General features: G+C 39.0%; 1 protein-coding gene across 1 annotated transcript in view; it reads left to right on the top strand.

The window, feature by feature from the left end:
- Positions 1-18,596, top strand: part of LOC142150842 (uncharacterized) — a 36,855-nt gene extending 18,259 nt beyond the window's left edge. Inside the window, exons 7-13 of the mRNA XM_075206018.1 lie at positions 6,134-6,472; positions 8,269-8,340; positions 10,475-10,534; positions 12,098-12,159; positions 14,611-14,713; positions 15,369-15,405; positions 17,090-18,596. Of these exons, the coding sequence (XP_075062119.1) occupies positions 6,134-6,472; positions 8,269-8,340; positions 10,475-10,534; positions 12,098-12,159; positions 14,611-14,713; positions 15,369-15,405; positions 17,090-17,162 (746 nt within the window). The 3' untranslated portion in view covers positions 17,163-18,596. The remainder of the gene's footprint in view (positions 1-6,133; positions 6,473-8,268; positions 8,341-10,474; positions 10,535-12,097; positions 12,160-14,610; positions 14,714-15,368; positions 15,406-17,089) is intronic.
- The last annotated feature ends 1,699 nt before the right edge of the window (positions 18,597-20,295 follow it).

Genomic DNA, 20,295 nt, shown 5'->3' with positions numbered 1-20,295 from the left:
GACAAGTGTAAACCGCTGACGTAGCGCCTCAAATAGGTGTGCAGCCTAGTGTGTATCAGAGAAGACCCACTAATGCTTCAATAAATCGATATGTTACAAAACAGATTGATACATACATATGCTGCTGCCTATACGCCCACTGTGTCCTGGATCGGACATATACACAGGTGCTCTCCAAGCAGATCTCTGCAACATAAAATCATATAACACAGAGACAATAATGGTAAAGTATGTTCAACACATCCGTTGTTAAAATACACACTTTCCCATAGAATTCCCGTGCTTGGATAACTGTGTTATGCACCCGTGTCTTTACTCTTTACGTGAACCCCAAAGGGTATGTGCTTACTAGAATGTGGATGATATCACGCCCAAAACAGATCAGGTAATGTAGCTTCAATTCCAGCAATCACATGGGTTCCTTCGAGCTCAAAGAAATATAAAAAACATTCTAGCGCATTATCATTTATTAAAACAGAGCCAAAAGACATGAGGACTCGTACCATAGAACAAAGTACATCAGCGCATGGTAAGTATAGATCTCAGTATTCTCACCACAGCCTCTCCGTCTGTTCACTTGTAGCGTTCTCAGTCCCGGTTCCAAGTAAATATAAAACCTTGATAAAGACTTTTTCTACGAGTCGAAACGCGTTGGTTCTAACTTACTGGTTTTATATTTACTTGGAACCGGGACTGAGAACGCTACAAGTGAACAGACGGAGAGGCTGTGGTGAGAATACTGAGATCTATACTTACCATGCGCTGATGTACTTTGTTCTATGGTACGAGTCCTCATGTCTTTTGGCTCTGTTTTAATAAATGATAATGCGCTAGAATGTTTTTTATATTTCTTTGAGCTCGATGAACCCATGTGATTGCTGGAATTGAAGCTACATTACCTGATCTGTTTTGGGCGTGATATCATCCACATTCTAGTAAGCACATACCCTTTGGGGTTCACGTAAACAGTAAAGACACGGGTGCATAACACCGTTATCCAAGCACGGGAATTCTATGGGAATGTGTGTATTTTAACAACGGATGTGTTGAACATACTTTACCATTATTGTCTCTGTGTTATATGATTTTATGTTGCAGAGATCTGCTTGGAGAGAACCTTTGTATATGTCCGATCCAGGACACAGTGGGCGTATAGGCAGCGCCATATGTATGTATCAATCTGTTTTGTAACACTAAATAAATGATAACTAGAATCTGATTGGTTGCTATAGGCAACATCTCTACTTTTTCAAACCCGCAGTTTCGTAAATCTAGCCCTTAGTGTATTTAGGAGAAGGATGTCCCCAACATGCAATGGGCACACAGAATATATGTAGATTTATTCTGATAGGGACTTATATGGGGGTAAAGGCCGATTATAAAAATCATCAATTATCATATTGGCATTCACCTGTGTATTAACCCATTCCATTTTGAATCTAATTTGTAAGAATAATCATCTCTCTATCAGGGTACAGCGTTATAAATCAATGATACCAGCATTAGATAGATAGATAGATATAAATATACATATAAAGATATGTGTATATATATATATATATATATATATATATATATATATATATATATATATATATATATATATGTGTGTGTATATATATAATATATATATATATATATATAATGTGTATATATACAGATAGATATATCTAGGTGGAGAAAATATTATACAAGAGATCTCTAAAACATATAACAATATAATAATAATAATAATAATAAGTAATACTTAAAAATAATAAGGTGATAATAATAATCATAATAATGATAAAATATATATATTAAATATATATCAAAATATATAAATATTATATAATACAACCTCCATTTGATTCTATTTTGGAGAAATATTCTCTGCGTGGACTAAATCCAAAGATTTTCTTGCATTTGTAGACGGTTATCAAACAAAAGGGGGGTGATTCAATTCAGAGCGAGTTGTCTCTGGAACATCCACGGAAACACCTCAAGGCGGAGATTTTATAGGAATCTCCGCTCATTTTTCTCACACCCCATAGAGGTGCGCAGAGAAATGAGCAGAGATTCCTACCATAATGGCTATCAATGTGCGCAGAGGACATTGCGGTGATGGCCACGCACCAGATCGCCGGCACTTGAATCTCCTCCAAAGAGTATAATTCTATATAGTCTCTTAGTCATTGTAAGGTATAAAAATATCTAGAAATCATAGCTCATCAATACCAAAAACACATAAACAAATATATAAAAATAGATATAGAAAAATCTATAAAATAATTAATCTTTCCATATACTACGTTCTATCATTTAGATTTTATCCCTCACCTGGTACTTTAATTCTGTGTAGAAACGTCACAGTCTAATAAGACATAAAGTCTATGATCAGGATCATTGATTATGTGGAGTCATTAATGTACAATACTGAAGGATACAACATCAAAGTCAAAAGTCACTAATACCACTCTCTGAATTCTAACGTGTCATTGAGAGCATCGGGGTGATGTGTATGAAGTTTTAAAATCCATGCAATTTCTTCCCTACAGAGGTTCCTGCAACTGTCCCCTCCACTCAACGTGGGAATTAATAGTTTTTTACTCCTGTCATCAATAAATCCCTTGGCTTACAATTATGGGCGGAAGAAAAATGTCAGGACCCACTGTTTGTCTACAGGCCGTTTAAAATATTACGCCTGTGTCCATAAAACCTGACTTTAAGAGAGCGGATTGATCTATCTACATATTGTAACCTATAGAGGCATCGTAGTACATATATCACATATGTTGTCTCGCAGTAATTAAATTCACCAATAGGGAATTCAGAGTTAATTACCTAGGAGGTAATGTTGGACACTTTATTGTCAATAAATTCACAAACTAGACAAATTTGTTTGTTACATAGAAAAGCAAACAGCAAGAGTCTGGCCGGTACATTTCTGGTGTATTCCACATACTCTGAGCTAAAAAAAAAATTCAAATTTCTGTCCTTCCTCAACACCGCGCAATGCCTATTCTCAATCACTTTACTCAAAATTCAATCTTGTTTCAAAATAATTATTGTGTACAATGTTTTTGATGTGGTGAGATCTCGTAGTATATTTTGGTATAAATAATATAAATCCTTATCAGTTTTATTGGTCATATTTAATTCTTTCAATAGTTTTTATTATTATTATTATTATTATATATCTGCTTCCCTCATTTTTCCATATTAAGTAAATCTTGCCTATCCCATTTTAGTGCATGCTCTTTTGCTGTTTGAATCAATATTTCCGTATACCCTATTTGAACAAAATTCCTACTCATTATTTCTGTCTGGTCATTAAAATACTACTTTAGGGGGCAGGTATGTCTTAGTCTGCTCATTTGCCCTATTGGAATACTTTCCACCCAGGGTCTGAAATTACCACTTTCAAAATGTAAATATGTGCTCGAGTTCACAGGCTTATTGTAGTTCATTGCAAAAAGTTTTTTTTCCCTTACCAAGAGGGTGACATCTAGGAAGTTAACTGTTTTATGATAATAAGTGTGGGCATATGTCAGATTATCACTGTTAGAATTTAAATAGTTAACAAGAGCAGAAGCTGATGTGGAATCCTCTTTACAAATAATAAAGAGGTCAATTATATAATGGCCATAAAGCACCAGGTTCATCCCGTATGGACCACCCTAAATATAGTGGCCCTCAAACCTCCTCATGTAGAGGTTTGCAAAACTAGGGGCAAACCTGGTGCCCATGGCCATTCCCAGTGTTTGTGTGTAGAAAGTAGGAATAAAAATAAAATGTGTGTTCAAATAAATAGAATCAAATCCAGAAGAAAGTCATGGTGTCTCCCCGAGATTTCCTCATTAAAGAGAAGTATGTTACGAACGCAAACCTAAGGGAGACCACTGGCGGACCAGAGGGGGTTGATCACCCCTAGCAGCAATCTTCATACTGTAAAATTGCTGCAGAGAGTTCCGATCGTCGGAAAGGAAGGGGGCGGGGCCAACAAATCAGACTGAATGAGGGGCGTGACTATGCAAAATCACCACCCACGCAAGAAAAAAAAAGTCTAGGTCTGCCCCTGAGGGAGACAATGATCAACATAAAAAGACAAAGTAAAGGACCCATGGATGGTGAAGTAACTTGTGAATCTTTGGAGGATAATAAAATATAGGTGTAAGAGGGTGAAATAACAGAGTTTCACTATTTATGTTGTGGCTGTTACTTATCCTATTCTGGGGCTCAATGAGGATACTTTTGATTTGGGAAAAATTATTTCCTAATCTCGATAGTTCCTTATATTTTCTAAGCCATATAAATAATTAACTTAATTTCCGGTATTTCTAACTGTGCATGAGCTTCACTAATACAATTGGTATCTTGCCAACTTTGACATAGTATCGGCTCTCTGCTGCTTATAGATTGCAATATTAATTTAAAATGTATGTGTAATCAATTTGCTGAATTTATATAGACTAACATATTTTCCGATATGTTTCTTATCTAGAAATCCCCTCCCCTTTCTAGCACCTGTTACTTATATATTGAATGAGCAACTTCTATTTTGTGTATCGACATAAGGAATGTTACATGGGCAATTCTGTGTGTTTTTATTACATGGCTCTGAGTGCACCTAGAACTGCGTAATGGGGGAAATCCCATTCAAAGTAATGGACAAAACATGTCGTCTACCAACTCTCAGCTGTTGCTAAATTGACAAGTATTGGCGGATGACAGTAACAAATGAAAATTGTTGCAAAAATGCTTTGAATAGCGTATTTTTCTTTTTTTAAACTCTTCATTTTTACTTTTTTATTAGCGGAACTGAAAGCCCAAATAATATGCGACAATGAGTGATTTTTTTATCGCCATGATTGAAAAATTGGCCCCTAAGGGCACCAGTGCGCCCACTCCGTACTTTTCATGGAGTGCCCAACTCCTCCCCTCTGTCTGTGCAAACTTTTGCTCCTCCACAAATGCTGCCATATTGCACCCATGCCCTTGTTTTGCATTGCGTGGAAAACGTTTTGCATGTCATAAATTACCTCTCCTGTACTTTCCATTATTCCTATTTATGGCACAGCTGTGAAATCTTATGGTCTTATCTACTGACATCTGAAGCTCAATAGTCAACCTGCATGATGCCTTATGCAATTATATTCTAGGATATGCCTTTTGTATTATAACTTTATTAGAGTGGATTATTGCTAAAGGAAATGTTTTAGATAAAAATATTGACTAATAAGTGGGACTAACGTTAAAGTAAAGTGCTTCACAAATATTTTTTTGTTAGTGGACTGTAAGATTTCTGATATTTCCTCTATTATTTGTACTATTTTAGTATATTTTTCAATTCATTTTTATAGTGCTGTACACTGTATGAGGGCGCTGTGTATATTGTATGAGGACGCTGTGTATATTGTATGAGGACGCTGTGTATATTGTATGAGGACGCTGTGTATATTGTATGAGGGCGCTGTGCATATTGTATGAGGGCGCTGTGCATATTGTAGGAGGGCGCTGTGCATATTGTAGGAGGGCGCTGTGCATATTGTAGGAGGGCGCTGTGTATATTGTAGGAGGGCGCTGTGTATATTGTAGGAGGGCGCTGTGCATATTGTAGGAGGGCGCTGTGTATATTGTAGGAGGGCGCTGTGTATATTGTAGGAGGGCGCTGTGTATACTGTATGAGAGCGCTGTGTATATTGTATGAGGGCGCTGTGTATATTGTATGAGGGAGATGTGTATATTGTATGAGGGCGCTGTGTATATTGTATGAGGGCGCTGTGTATATTGTATGAGGGCGTTGAGTATATTGTATGAGGGCGTTGTGTATATTGTATGAGGGCGCTGTGTATATTGTATGAGGGCGCTGTGTATATTGTATGAGGGCGCTGTGTATATTGTATGAGGGCGCTGTGTATATTGTATGAGGGCGCTGTGTATATTGTATGAGGGCGCTGTGTATATTGTATGAGGGCGCTGTGTATATTGTATGAGGGCGTTGTGTATATTGTATGAGGGCGTTGTGTATATTGTATGAGGGCGCTGTGTATATTGTATGAGGGCGCTGTGTATATTGTATGAGGGTGCTGTGTATATTGTATGAGGTCATTGTGTAGTTATAATCAGTCCCAATCTCTACTTTTCTCCACAGCTCTGGCAGTATCAGCTGAAACTGTGACGGGATCGGTGAATGATACATTGACCCTACCCTGTACATACACTGTGCACATATACACACACCCTGTGTGCTGGGGGAGAGGCAGCTGTACATTATCAGGATGTAATGATGTGATCCTACAGACAGATGGCAGCAGAGTGACCTGGAGGACATCTGACAGATACCACTTACTGGGGAACATATCAAAGGGAAACTTGTCCCTGACCATCTCTGAGGTGACTGAGAAAGATGAAGGAACGTACTGCTGCCGGGTGGAGATCTCAGGATTGTTCAATGACCTGATGCGGGAGGTGATAGTGTGGATACAAGAATGTGAGACATTTATGAATTCCCAGAGATAAGTACATATATAGACAGCAAGTGATGATATTATGGTTCCCAAGCTGCATACATGCTGAACACATTATAATTCACAGAGTGCAACTATTCAGGGTAGAATCATTAACAACTCTCTGAAGGTAAATGTGTTTAAAGGAGAACTGGGGTTAGTATATTTAATAGTACTGAAGACGTGTCCATCCATCAGTCAGTATTTCTACAGTGTCTCTTGCTTATCCAATATGAAAAGTAATAACGTACAGATACAGAAATGAAACAGCTCATATTCCTGACAGCTAACATGGTGTATTTATATAGTTAGATGGGTCGGTAGAGGGTTTATTTTAAAAAGACCCTGTGGTTTATTTTACACTTACGTGTTAAAACATCCTTTACCATGTCTCTCCCCTTATTCAAGTGGGGCACATAATTCAGAAATAGATTACAGATAATTATCCATGTCGCCCCTGCTCACAGTTTAGGTGGTATAGGTGCTGTTCCCTGGCACTTACCTCTCTAACTCCTCTGGATCAGCCACCCAGCTAGTAGCTCGGTCCTCTCATCCTGAGGGTGCTGTAGATGAGTAGAAGAACAGGTGGCACACTTGGTACCCTCTGGTGGACATACCTAGCTTCTGGATGTCTCTCCTAGCCAACATCCACGCTCATGACACTCAATTCCCAAGTAAGGCTGAGAACCTGGCTTGTCTGCAGTTCTCGATATCTCACAGCAACTAACAGACATATCTCCAACTCCTCTCACCATTGCTGCGTTCCGTTCCCCCTCTCTCAGGCTGACGTTCACACTTGACATACAACTGCAGGCATTATATCTTCCCCCCACTTTAGTCGACAGGTAACAAGAGGAATTTCGGACTCCAGTACAGTTTCTTCTTGGGGCCTCTTCCATAGCCACAGAAATGGGCATGGTCACTCCAGGTTGTTGGTTCCTCCCACTTCACAGGCAGTACCCCCAGGTCCTGATTCTTTGTGCCCGCTCCTCTCCCTCTTGACGCCTCTGCCCACAGGTGGCACACGTATACACGTATCTTATACACAGGCAGGCAAGGAAGCATTGCACAAATAACAGTGATTACATGCACTTTTCATAGTCTTTTAACATCACTGCACCAGGACAACATAATGACAAACAGACACCCCCAAGCTACAAGTTCATTTATGATCAATTGACTCTGTTGGTCCCTAAGATCACTACAGGAACCCAGGAGGCCTTTTTACACCTATCCCCTAATCACGGGGTGTACAGTAACTAGGAGAGCACCCCGGTTAATTACTGCACTGTCAGCGGTTTCATTATATACTACAGAAGTCATTTCTAAACAATTTTTTGAAAGTAGAACTTCTTAAGCTAAAAAAAACACTGCTCGTGAAATTTTCTGTGTTTTTTTCACATATGCCTTAATTGACCCATTTTATGTGACCCGGACCTGTTTTTTTTTTTTGGTGGAAAAAGGTAGCATGAACGCATCATTTTGCTGCAGAAAAAAAATATTCACAATTTCCCACATGGGAATTTTGGAAGGTAGATTCGCGCTTTGATAGATACCAGTGAGGTCACTCCCAGTGAGACAACTAAAGGATTAACACTTTTATGGGCACGATTACCTGTCTGTAACATAGAGGGCCAGATTAGCTTGTCTATGTTTGTTTATATATATATATATATATATATATATATATATATATATATATATATATATATATATATATATATTATATTTTTCCAGGTCTAGCACCTAGAAGTAAGACATTGTTTCATTTATTTTACAGCAGAAACAGCAAAATCCCATGCAGATATTACAACACAGTTCACTACTATGAGACAAGAAACATTTTTTACAGGTAAGTAATGTGTGACTATATAAGAATCTGGCCAGCCCTGGTTTAAAAAAATCTTCCAGTTATTAAGTTATCAATGAGTTGGATGTAACTGTCAACATTTTAAAAATAATTAGCAGCTCTTTCAACACTACCATGAGGTGGCTGCCCAGTGTCGTTTGTTGTTTTTAAATTAAATGTCATCCAAATCCATCCAGTATAAGGACCAGAACAGGCTCCCCGGATCAAAGTTCTGCCCAGCCTACACCAACGGGGGGTCCGACCGGGACCCTACCCCCTAAAACCTGGCCAGGATACAACAGAACCACCTTGCGTTGGTTTCATCCCAATCGGTGCAGGGGTGTCCGAATGCATAACTGGACAAACAGAGCAATGATTTTTATATATTAGATAGGTCTGTTAGTAAATAACTTAATAGCAAACCTTTAACATTTTTATATACCACCCTGCCATAGATTTGGAACCCACATCCTGATTTCTGATTTATCTTCACACAATAGGACATGTGGCTTTACAATCTGCTCCACGGGTCTTCAACATTACAATATCTGCTTCTTACCTCTAAGCCATTTAGACTGGTCCTCTGACTTGCATTCCTTTTACATATCATGAAAATCGTTGAGCTCCTGTTAATGAGCTCACTTGCAGTCCCTTAGTACAGGTTGTGCCATGATACCGGATACACTGATCGATAAGACCCGCAGAGATGAAGACGAAGGCTTGCTGGTCCTCAAGCTCCATTCTTCAGTCAGTCCAGTGGGAGCCCCACGCCAGCCTTAACACTCAGTTCTTCCAGGTTGCAGAGAGACACAGAGCCAGTCCCTGATGATGTTCCATCTTTTTGACTCTAAGGCGGGTTTCATCCTCCTGGTGTTCTGGATTGTCACATCTTGAACCTCTGGGCTGGATCACTCCTCAGGTTTTGGTCCTCTCCTTTGAGACGCCCTGCCACAATGTCTGGGATGTCCAACAGTATAACCGCTGGGGGATGGATGGAGCCAGCCAGGCACTGTTCCATGAATTAACCCTTGAATTGCTGGGGCTGCAGAGTATCGCTCACTAAATGATCAGCACTTCTTCCATACTTCAGCTGGGCTTGTGGAAGCCCTCCTTGGCTACCAGCAGTGGCATCAGCTGGTGCTTAGGGCACCTCTGATACAGACTCTGCTTTTCACTGAAAAGGAAGTGCCCAGGGTGACTATTGCTCATTTGTAAACCTGATATCAATGGCAGCAAAAAACATGGTTAAATATACATCACATATAATGAATGGTTACAGCTTACAATGTACCTCATTAACAATATGTCGGGGCACTTATACACAGGCAGGCAAGGAATCGAGATGGCCCCACTCCTGGAGGTAAATGTATTAAACTAAGGATTGGTGAAATCACACATTTTCTGCAATTTTGACGGCCATATTAAAAACGGCAATTTTATTAAAGGCAAAACCTAGAGCGCACGCAACAGCACCCAATTCAACCTCTCAGGTACTTGTATTTCAGCCGTATCTCTTGCTTCAGCTACAGGTCTGGTCTAAGTGCCAATTACTAGTGATGACGGCCGTGTATGCATGCTATAACATGTGTTTGCAATCAGGAGCAACTGTAAAAATGTATTTTATGTACATTAGACATTAATAACATCCTAACAAATGTATTTCATTAAAAATAAATAAACTAAAAAAAAAATGCCTAAATTATTAACAGGTGACATTAGTTCAATAGTATTTTTGTTTTTTCTCTGCAATCTTTTGTTATTTTATATTCCACATATGAACTGGACGTATCCTGCAGTGTATCTTCACATCGGCTCCTTGTCGAATTCGGCCGTATTTATACCCGATTTCCGTGAGCTTTAAAACAAACGCACATTGCGCTCAGTCTGCGTGCCTTGATGAATCAGGCCCTTTATGTTTAGTCTTCTCATTGCTCACTTCAGTTTTAACCCCTTCCTTGTCTGACGATCCGCTCCAGTTCTTTGACTTTGGCCTGTAGTGACTGTTTACTCTGGTTAACTCTTTGTTACCTCTGTCCACTCTCTTTCTATGTCACCCATCTCCTCTGTCATTGGTCCCCATTATGACTTCATTGCCTGATTCTCTGTGTAATTTTCCTTCTTTTACCCGAATCTCCAGATTTACCTGTCATCCCATCACTGTCAGTCCTAGTACTATCTGGCACTGCTCATTATTTTGGTAAGCTGAACACCTTTTGACTAAGTAATACCTATTGGCTGAGTTGTCACACTGAGTTTGAACATTTTATATAGAAGATTACAATTCACTGCGAGTCTCTGGCACCTAAGTACTGTCAAAGTCGAATAATTGGATGAAAGAAAGTATATGTGTAACAAAAGGAGGCATTTAGCTGGCAATATGCAGAGAAAGCAGGGAAGTAGAGTAAAACATTGGCACAGTTATGTACCTAGGTGGAGATTAAACCAGGTAAAAACATGTGTGTAGTTTAAAATTGGTTTACTTACATGATTTAAAAGCTGCTTCCTCTCAGCAAACAGACAGGGTGGGTCTGATAGTCTAAACAGAGCCAGGGATGGGCGTTTCCTTTTAAAGAGAAGGTGGGTGTGTCACCTGTCCATCAAGCTAGGCCTGTGGGAGGAGTGTCAGGTATAAAACCCTGCTTGTTTCATTGTTCAGGGAGATCAACGCTGGGCTAGCTGGCTGATCTGGACAGAGACTGGACTATGTATAGTAAGCGTTGAGGGTCTCCATAATTGCTGTGCAAGTATACGGTGTGAAAACATTATTACCATCCTGACAATAAAGAACCATAAAAAGGAAGAAGTTGTACGCGTGTGCTTCACCAGTAGCGGGCTCTTGCCACAATTGATTAATATTATTTTACCGTGTCATTGCGATCAGTACGCCACGTGTTATGACGCAATCGCACAATAAATAACGCACGCATACACTTACACATTCACTTGTACATAGTTTATTTTTATAAAAATTCCAACCCACATTCATTTATGACAAATGTTATTGAGTTTATAGTTAAATATTATAATGATATATGCACTTTAGTGAGATTCAAGGTTCAAGTTTGGGGTCATTCTAATCCCCTAATTATCCATAGTAATCCGGTTGCATCGGCTTTAAGATCGTATCTCGTGTAAGCTAGTTATGGAATATAGGGAATTAATGATCAGGATGGTTCTGTGTGTATAATGTTAATAGACCAGTTTGAACTAGCTGTCGGCGGGAAGATTAGTATGCATCTGATTGGAGAGTTGACCCCCACCCTTGGAAGGTGTCGTTTGAACTGACCTATTAACTACACTATACTGGATGTCCTGGAGCCTGAACCTATTCAAACATGCCAAGTCATCGGTATTGTATTTACTGTAACACCAAATGTATATATATTGCTCTCTGGAATCAGCTTGCAGTCTCTTTGACCACAGACTTCAGGATTGAATGACTGTAAGCTGGATCCAGCGGAGCGCGGCGTATGTATCGGCTGTACTTATTTATTTAATTGTTATTATTTTTCTTTTGCTAATAAATCGCTTTGTGAGTTGGAACCACACATATCGCATAGACAATGATTATTGGTAAACAATAAAATAACTTTAATAGTACACTTTGTCCCCTAATTTGTCTATTATTTTTTTTACTATTTAGTATTATTTATTTAAAAAGCTCATGTAAACACATGCAAATGATCAGTAGTATTAGTATTAAAAGTCAGTGAGATCTTGCAGTAATATGTATAATATAGTCCTTCTTTTCTATGTCCAGGTACCAATATATCTGATGTTCTTACAACTCTTCGTTTGAAAACACATTCTGACACCTTACAGGTAATGTGCTTCCTGTTCCATTAATTACTGTGTTTAAGCCTTATGTACTAAAGCACGAACAGTACTGTAATTCTAAGTTCTTAGATATAACTGTAATACATTTTAGGATTAGCCGGTACTTCCCTTACGGAGAGACCAGATTATTAATCCCAACTAGCCTACTACACCTGCCTATTCATACACGTTTTTGAATACTTGGCCATCGTGAGCTGCAGCTTTTCATATAGCTATCAAGTATTTTTGTGCTACATGAATAAAAAGCCATATTTTTCTTACATGCAAAATAATAAACTAATATGCACTGGAACATGGTTTTGTTCAGAAAACGTACTCAATTGTTTGCTTAACTTTCCTTAATGAATCAGGTCCATAGTGGGTAATGGCCTTAGACATGTCATATTTCTCCAGAGACAAATAGAGAAATTATCTATAATGGTATTATTTCTTTTTGTGCTACTTTATACTAATGTATCTTGTTTCTTTTTTATAGATTTTATGCAATTTAGCTACCAAAATATGTGTACTTTATGCAAAGTCTGACACTATTATAGGATCTAGGTAAAAAAGGTCTGCATTTTAGTTTTAGCTTTTTACCCTAATGCTGTGCTCTCATCACACATGGGTATGAGTATCCATGTGCACAGGTAAATTTGGATAGAGCCAGGGGTTGGGATCTGGCACCATTTGGAGAATTTTGTGGAGACCTTCATTCTGTGTGACATTTATACAATAACTAAAGCAGTTTAATTGAATTGGGAGGATCATAGGGAACAAAATCGTGTATTTGCTGTTTTACAAATCAATGTTCTATTTTTGTTCTTTTTTTAGTGCTTCTTACTTTGTATTTTTTAATTATTGTGGATGCCTAGGGGATACATTTACAAATACTTCCCAAAAAAACAATAGCTGAGTTGTTGCCCATAGCAACCAATCAGATTGCAGCTAACATTTTCTAGCCTGTATTAGATGAATGTTAGCTAGCATCTGATTGGTTGCTATGGGCAATACCTCCAATGTTGCTGTTTAGGAGCTATAGTAAACACTAAGGCATTAGATGGAGAGTTATCTATATCTCAAAGCAGTTTATATTTACCCGCCTACTCCTTAGGCCATCACAGACAGACTAGGTGCTATAACGGAAGCCACCTGTGGGAGCTACGGTAGTCAGGACCTGGTTAGAGTGCACTGGGATATGCCGGTTACAAGTCCTGCAAACACTAAAGGGACAAGTGATCCCTATGTCCATTCTGCTCCCCTCCAATTCACGTTACACAACTTGAATGAGAGAATATCTAAACTGTGATCAGACACTAAAAGTACATGTAACTACTAAAATAAAGGAAATACAGAGTATATTAGTTCATCCTGAGCCATAGATTCTACCAGTGTCTGGAACTAGAGGCACGTAACACCGTTCTTCCAGGAGAAATTCCAATACTTTATATTTTGTAAATGACCGTAGATATCACTGACTCGGGTACTGATCCATAATATCTTTCACTCATAGCAGACCCTGATTAATGCTTTGTCTCCCCCAGAATGTCATGTCAGCAACCTTACCCACTGTTCCACCTGAGAAATCAGTGAGCTGAGCTCTCATTGTCACTATAACTCCTACCAAGTCTGTTACTGACAGCAATTCCTCCAATCATGGTAGCCAAAGTAATTGTCCGTAAAAGCCAATTGGACTTTCAAGCATTTTCAAGTATATTGTGATAAGGATTGTTTAACGAACTCAGTAAGCTCAGTTGCTTTGAAGCATCCGATTCCAATATATTCTGCCTCCCTCATGTACTCAATTGTCTCCTTTATGTTGGTGGCCTGTACCGCCCATGCGAGGCCGCCAAGAGATATTTCAGGCCGTTGCACAGCAACTTCTTGGGGTTCCTTTCACAGCCACTGAAGAGGGCAAGACCACACCAGGTTGGTGGCTACTCCCACTACAGAGGCACGCGCCGGTCTCGGTACTGTGTACCTACTCCTCTTCCCTCTTGAGGCCCCTGCTCCCATGCACTATTAAATATGCCACCGAACATCAGCAGAATTTCCAAAACTCTGTAGTCTTTGTTTCTGAGATTCTCATTGAGAACCGTTTGATGTTTGGTGTCACATTAGAACATTAGCGCTAAACTGCTTCTTTATAAAATACAGTAAACTACATAGGTAGGAGTTATGAACACATCCCAATATTGCCTAATGCAGTGGAACCTAAACTTTCTCAGTTCGAAGCACCCTTAGGGTCTCCTATAATTTTTTCAAGGCACCCCTAAGCTAAAATAATTACCAAGAAGTCCCCTGCCTTGCTTACCACTGGCCCTTGCCGAGGCACCCCTGTGAGACCGCCGCGGCACCCCAGGGAACCGTGACACACAGTTTGGGAACCGTTGGCCTAATGTAATAAATGCATTACATATTCCTTTCTCTCTGATAATTTATACTTTTTGTTTATAGCAGAGTAAAGACTCCCAATTGCCAGATGACATAGTATATATGATTGGTGGTGTCGTCGCTCTGATCCTGCTCTTATTTCTCTTTGCAATGATTCTATGCAGATGTAAGTAATTCAGTTCTAGAGCATGAATATATTGCTCATAGTATACATGTCATGTCATTATACTAAGGTGTCCAGTTATCGTCACACCATAAGTCAGGCAGGTGTACTACAGCCTGTTAGTTAGTGCCTAAACAGGAGAATCTCCCTCCATGCAGTTGATTAATGTAATTAAACATACACTGTAACTAACAGAACCACCAACAGGATCGGGAAGGGATGGGTGCCAGGCTAAATTGTGCTGCCATCATGACACACTGGTAATGTGCCCTCTGGGGGTTTCTACTGGTAAAAGGTACAGAAGAACCACTCCATATGATTGTTATGTAACAGTGTTAGCCCACATCCGTAAAATAAAAGTGCCCCAGGTGAAATTTCCCCTCTGAAGACTGCATTTTGTTTTGTAGATCAGCTAATAGATATAGCATTGAGTGTAGGCTATGTGTGCCCTTTAATAAAAAAAAAAATTCAGTTGGGTACCCGGGTGCAGGTAATCTAATGTAAGGGTCAGTCTGACCCGGTGAGCTGGCAATTGGCTGTTGCCCCAAGAACAAAGCTGCCTTTACTCTGGACATGTACATATTCATGTTTAATATAGTTGCATATCACATCAAGATATACTAATGTCTAATGTATCTCTAAATACATTGATTTACAGGGAAGATCTACAAAGAGAAGAAAACTAAAACAGACAGGTAATAACCAAGCAGTAGACATATACACATTATTATTTACCAAACTTATGTACATTGGTTTTCAAGATTGTGCCCAGAACACCCAGAGTCCATTGATTGGTGTGATTGGGGTGGGTGCTATTATGGAAATGGTGGAGGATGCAGGCAAGGTGTTTGTTCTGAATGTATTTTATGTTTTGGGCAGTTTTTATTAAATTGCAGTAAGTGTCTTAATAGAAGTATAGGATAAGGCTCAATTTCCGCCACCTCAAAATCAAGTCCTTTTGTGGGGGGTTTGGGGAATGCTGTGAGCCCTTCAGTAGAGCAGGGAATGACCCCATCGCTGTGCCTTCTCCACTACTTCATCTCATATAAGTAATCCCCCCACAAAAAATCAAAATGTCATTCATTCATTCATATAGTTTTCAAGGTAGGTGCACTCATGCTCCTAGTCCACACTTAACTTCACAAATGTGACCAGCTTACTTCATACACACGAGGGATGTTGGCAACGCTACACCAACTGAGAGGGATTATCAGCAGAAATGGTGAAATTACAGACCACATTGACTATTTCTACTCATAGCCCCCTAAATTAGTTAAGTGTGGTCACTGGTTCTGCAAATTGGCTCATGTGTATGAAGTAACTCTGTTGTTAAAGAGTTAAGTGTTATACAACAAGAGAATGTAGGCTGCAGCTGCAAATGTGTATATTTAACATACGCAATTACAATTCTGCATTGTATTTATATATACAGTATAACAAATGCAAATTAAAACATACATTTAACCCTCCAACAATGGGGAACAAATAATTTAACTATGAGTAAAAAAAATGAAAAAAAACAACAAATAAAAATCCATGAAATCATAGGCTGCGGAACGGGAACGGGTGTAAGCACGTAGTCAAGGTACAGTAAGGGCGTGCCAAGATCAGGGGCGCACACAGCAACGTCTTATACAAGCTTTGGGCATATCAAACATACGTGTTTTTCATACGTCGTATGACTTGCACCAGCTACAGGTCTGGTGTAAGTGCTGAGTGATAGTGATGACGGCTGTGTATGCAGCTAGAACATGTGTTTGCAATCAGAGAGCAACTGTAAAAATGCAGTTTATGCACAACAGACATTAACAACATCCTAATAAATGTATTTTATTGATAATAAAAATAAAATAAAAGAAAAAAATATATATATTATTAACAGGTGACATTGATTTTTTTTTTTCTGTGTTTTTTTTTGGGTACTTCACATAGTTCATATATGTATTGGAGATATCCTGCAGTGCATTGTCCGTTAGAGCAGAGCGGACCTAGACCCATAATCAGCAACAGACGTATCTAGATCCGCTCATTGTTGAATACGGACGTGTGTATAGCCGATTTACGTACAAAACAACCACACAAGACGCTCGTTTTGTGTGCCTTTATAAATCAAGCCCAAAGAACTTAAGAGTTAAAATCAACAACAAAAAAGCAAAACTGTCCCTCTGCCTAATTTTAAATGTGATTATGTTGGTTATAATATGCACATGTGTTATCTCATGGCAAGAAATACAATGGGACAAACTGTGTAATGTGTTTATTCATATGTAATTTAGGGCATTTTATGTTGTCCTTTTTGTTACTTTAGTTTTTTCTAATGCAATGTTTTTGATGTTTCGCTGTTAATAACTGTATCTACTACTGTTTTTGTCTTTGCAGCACTATGTCCGTGACAAACATGGATGCTTTGGAAGATGCAGAAAATCAAGCCATAGAAAATATCTACATATGAACAAACTGAACGTTTTTCGGGGAAGAAACAACTTTATTGCATTTCTTTGAATTTGCCAAAGTGCTTTGATTTATTCCACCTGTATTGAAAATGATTATGTGCAATGTGACACTTACCAACATTTTCCAAAGCAAAATCGGGATATAAATACGCCCACTCTATGATCTGTCCAAACCACACCCATATCCAGTCTCATTCTGGATAAACCACGCCCACTTGTCATTAGACCACACCCCATTCAGGGCATGCTGGGAGCATGAAAATAAATGTTGAAACCCCCTTTGTGATCCAGTTTTCTAATGTGTACCAACCCTGCATAACTTTGATAGGTTCCACTTAGTAGTTTTTTAACAGGACTGTGGAACATAAGCATGAAATCCTCAATTATTGTCCCCAGGTCTCCATCCTGGGTACATCAGAACGAACCATCCAGGTGAGGTGTCCATGGAAGGACCCCTTCACCATGGCTCTGCCTTGTGATAGCCCAACTCCAAGTGGCTTAGCCAATGGCAAGTCAACACCCACAGTCCCCAACTGCATTGTGTTGCCACAAGAGCATTGGAATTTCTTGGGGGCAAAAGACCGAAGAATTGTTTGATAAGTCTGAGTTGGGGATCGATGTTCCCATTTCACTTATTTATGTGAAGAGACTTGTTGACAGATGCATTGCCAAAGCGCCATTCCTAGCAGATCCAGGTAGCAGGAGTGCGTTCCCCCAAAAGCCAGGAGACTAAGCCCTGGTGCTGTTTGATATTAACAGCAGTGTAGGGGACACAAACCTGAGGATGTGTGCCAGTTATATTATTTGGTTGTTTGTGTTTCCCATACATGTTAGCATGCAGTTTTACGATTTATTGGAATTTTGATGTTCATCGCCATGACAAATCTAGAGGTTATAATAAATGTGCTTTGTTTTTCAACAATTTTATTGGTACCCAGCCCCTCTGGTCCCCAATAATGGGTCTTGTTAGGCCAGACTACCACTCAGATACAATGCAACCAGCCATTATAGGGCCTTTGTATAGTCCTAATTTGCTGGGTATCATCACAGGGCCCAAGAATCAGAACTAAGTGAAAGTATTGCATTGCAAACCTGTTAACCTTTAAATGTGCAGCTGACCAAGAGACATTTGATGAATCTAGATGGCCTTGCAAAATACTTTTTAAAAGTTGCAACGCGTTGGTTAGGCTTTGCTGTGTCCATTTCCGACGGATCCTGTTAGAAGCGCACTGTGTACAACCCAGGTAGTTACTTTGAAGCACACATCTTGCACTGTCATACCATCTAGGTCTGGTTGGAAGCAAACTTCTTATAAGATATTTTATTGCCATATTTTTTTTTAGATTGTATTTTTTAACTTTATTGTGTATTAGTTAATAAACAATTATATGTTATGTGGGGCTATGTTTCCTTTTAAATCTATGCATGGATCTCAATTAAACACATTGCTGGAGAGTTGGATCTCCTCTTATTATAAAAGATCACAGAAAAAGAAAGATGGGCAAATACACAACACTTCTAGTAATTTTGTGCACAAATGGATGCTAACCACTGAGCCCTCGTGGATAGAACATAATATATCATTGTATTTCAATAAATAGTGTTAAAAAGCATCTAATATTAGGGATACAATGAATTTAAACCTACTCAGTTTGGTAAAGCTTTGGGGGCTAGGCCATTCAGACACATTTCCCAGTGTTTACTGCTAAATTCCCACTTCGACCACTGCTAACACAGCTAAAACATCTTTTGCTCAGGTAAAGTGTACATGTTGCCTGTACACAGTGAAGACAGTCAATATTAAACATACGACTATACAAAGGGAAATGATAACATCTCGCAACTAATCGAGCTTATTGTTTAAAAATGTACTACACTATATTGTTTTCCTTTTGTGGAGTTTTCAGCCACTTAACTCTCTGATAGACCAAGGGCTAGATTTACTAAACTGCAGGTTTGAAAAAGTGAGATGTTGCCTATAGCAACCAATCAGATTCTAGTTAGAATTTATTTAGTACATTCTACAAAATGGCAGCTAGAATCTGATTGGTTGCTATAGGCAACAACTAGACTTTTTCAAACCCAGTTTAGTAAATAAACCCCTAAGACTCCTATATGGATGTATCTGTAAAAGGTCAAAGTAAAAAATGACCTTGTTCTAATTTGTACGCATTAATCAGATGAACTCTTTATTCACCTTTGGTACACGGCCACTTGCTATATTATAGACAGATAATCTGTCTTCTTTACTATGTTTGGTGTTCTTGATTGTTTACAGCAATTTACACCTCCAGAACAATTAAATACAACAATATGTTTTACATTCATGTGAAATACGAATTATGTAAAATTATTAAAATAAGGCATTATCTCCTGTTCTGGTTTTACTGCCTACCAATATGTGCAGTAAGCTGAACTTGTGCTTTAATTAATGCCTCTACAACATGGATCCACCTATGTTCCTATATGTGGAATAACCCATTATCACAGGTATGTGGACGTATCATATGTAACCTGAAGTGCCCATGCAAATTTGCTGCTGAACTAACCATGATGCAAAAGCATTGTTTTATTTTGCATACAGGGAAATACTGGCTGCTGTTGCTTGTAGCACACATACCGACAGCTTAATTTTTACACTACAAATTAAACGTTGAGCTAGGAAACGCCGCCTCCGAAAACTTAAATCTGTCTGCTTATTTTAAATTTGCACCCTGCAGTACAATATGGTTTTGCCAAGATGCAAATTTCTATTTTGCGCCTAACTCTAAATGAAGCCTTCACTATTTATAATATTACGTTACAGCTAGCATAAGCGGATATATACACCGATCAGCAACATTAAAACAACCTGCCTAAAATACCCCTTTGTGCCGCCAACACAGCTCTGACCCGTAGAGGCATGGGCTCAAGACCTCTGAAGGTGCTCAAGACAATAGCAGCACATTCTTTAAGTCCTGTAAGTTGCGAGTTGGGACCTCCATGGCTAGGACTTGTTTGTCCAGCACATACCACAGATGCTGGATCAGATTGAGATCGGGGGGAATTTGGAGGCCAAGTCAACACCTTGAAATCTTTGCAAATGCTCCTCAAACCATTCCTGAACAATTTTTGCAGTGTGGCCGGGCGTAC

Source organism: Mixophyes fleayi, chromosome 4, assembly GCF_038048845.1.
Source record: "Mixophyes fleayi isolate aMixFle1 chromosome 4, aMixFle1.hap1, whole genome shotgun sequence".
Lineage (NCBI taxonomy): Eukaryota > Metazoa > Chordata > Amphibia > Anura > Limnodynastidae > Mixophyes > Mixophyes fleayi.
This window is presented reverse-complemented; position numbering and strand designations above follow the sequence as displayed.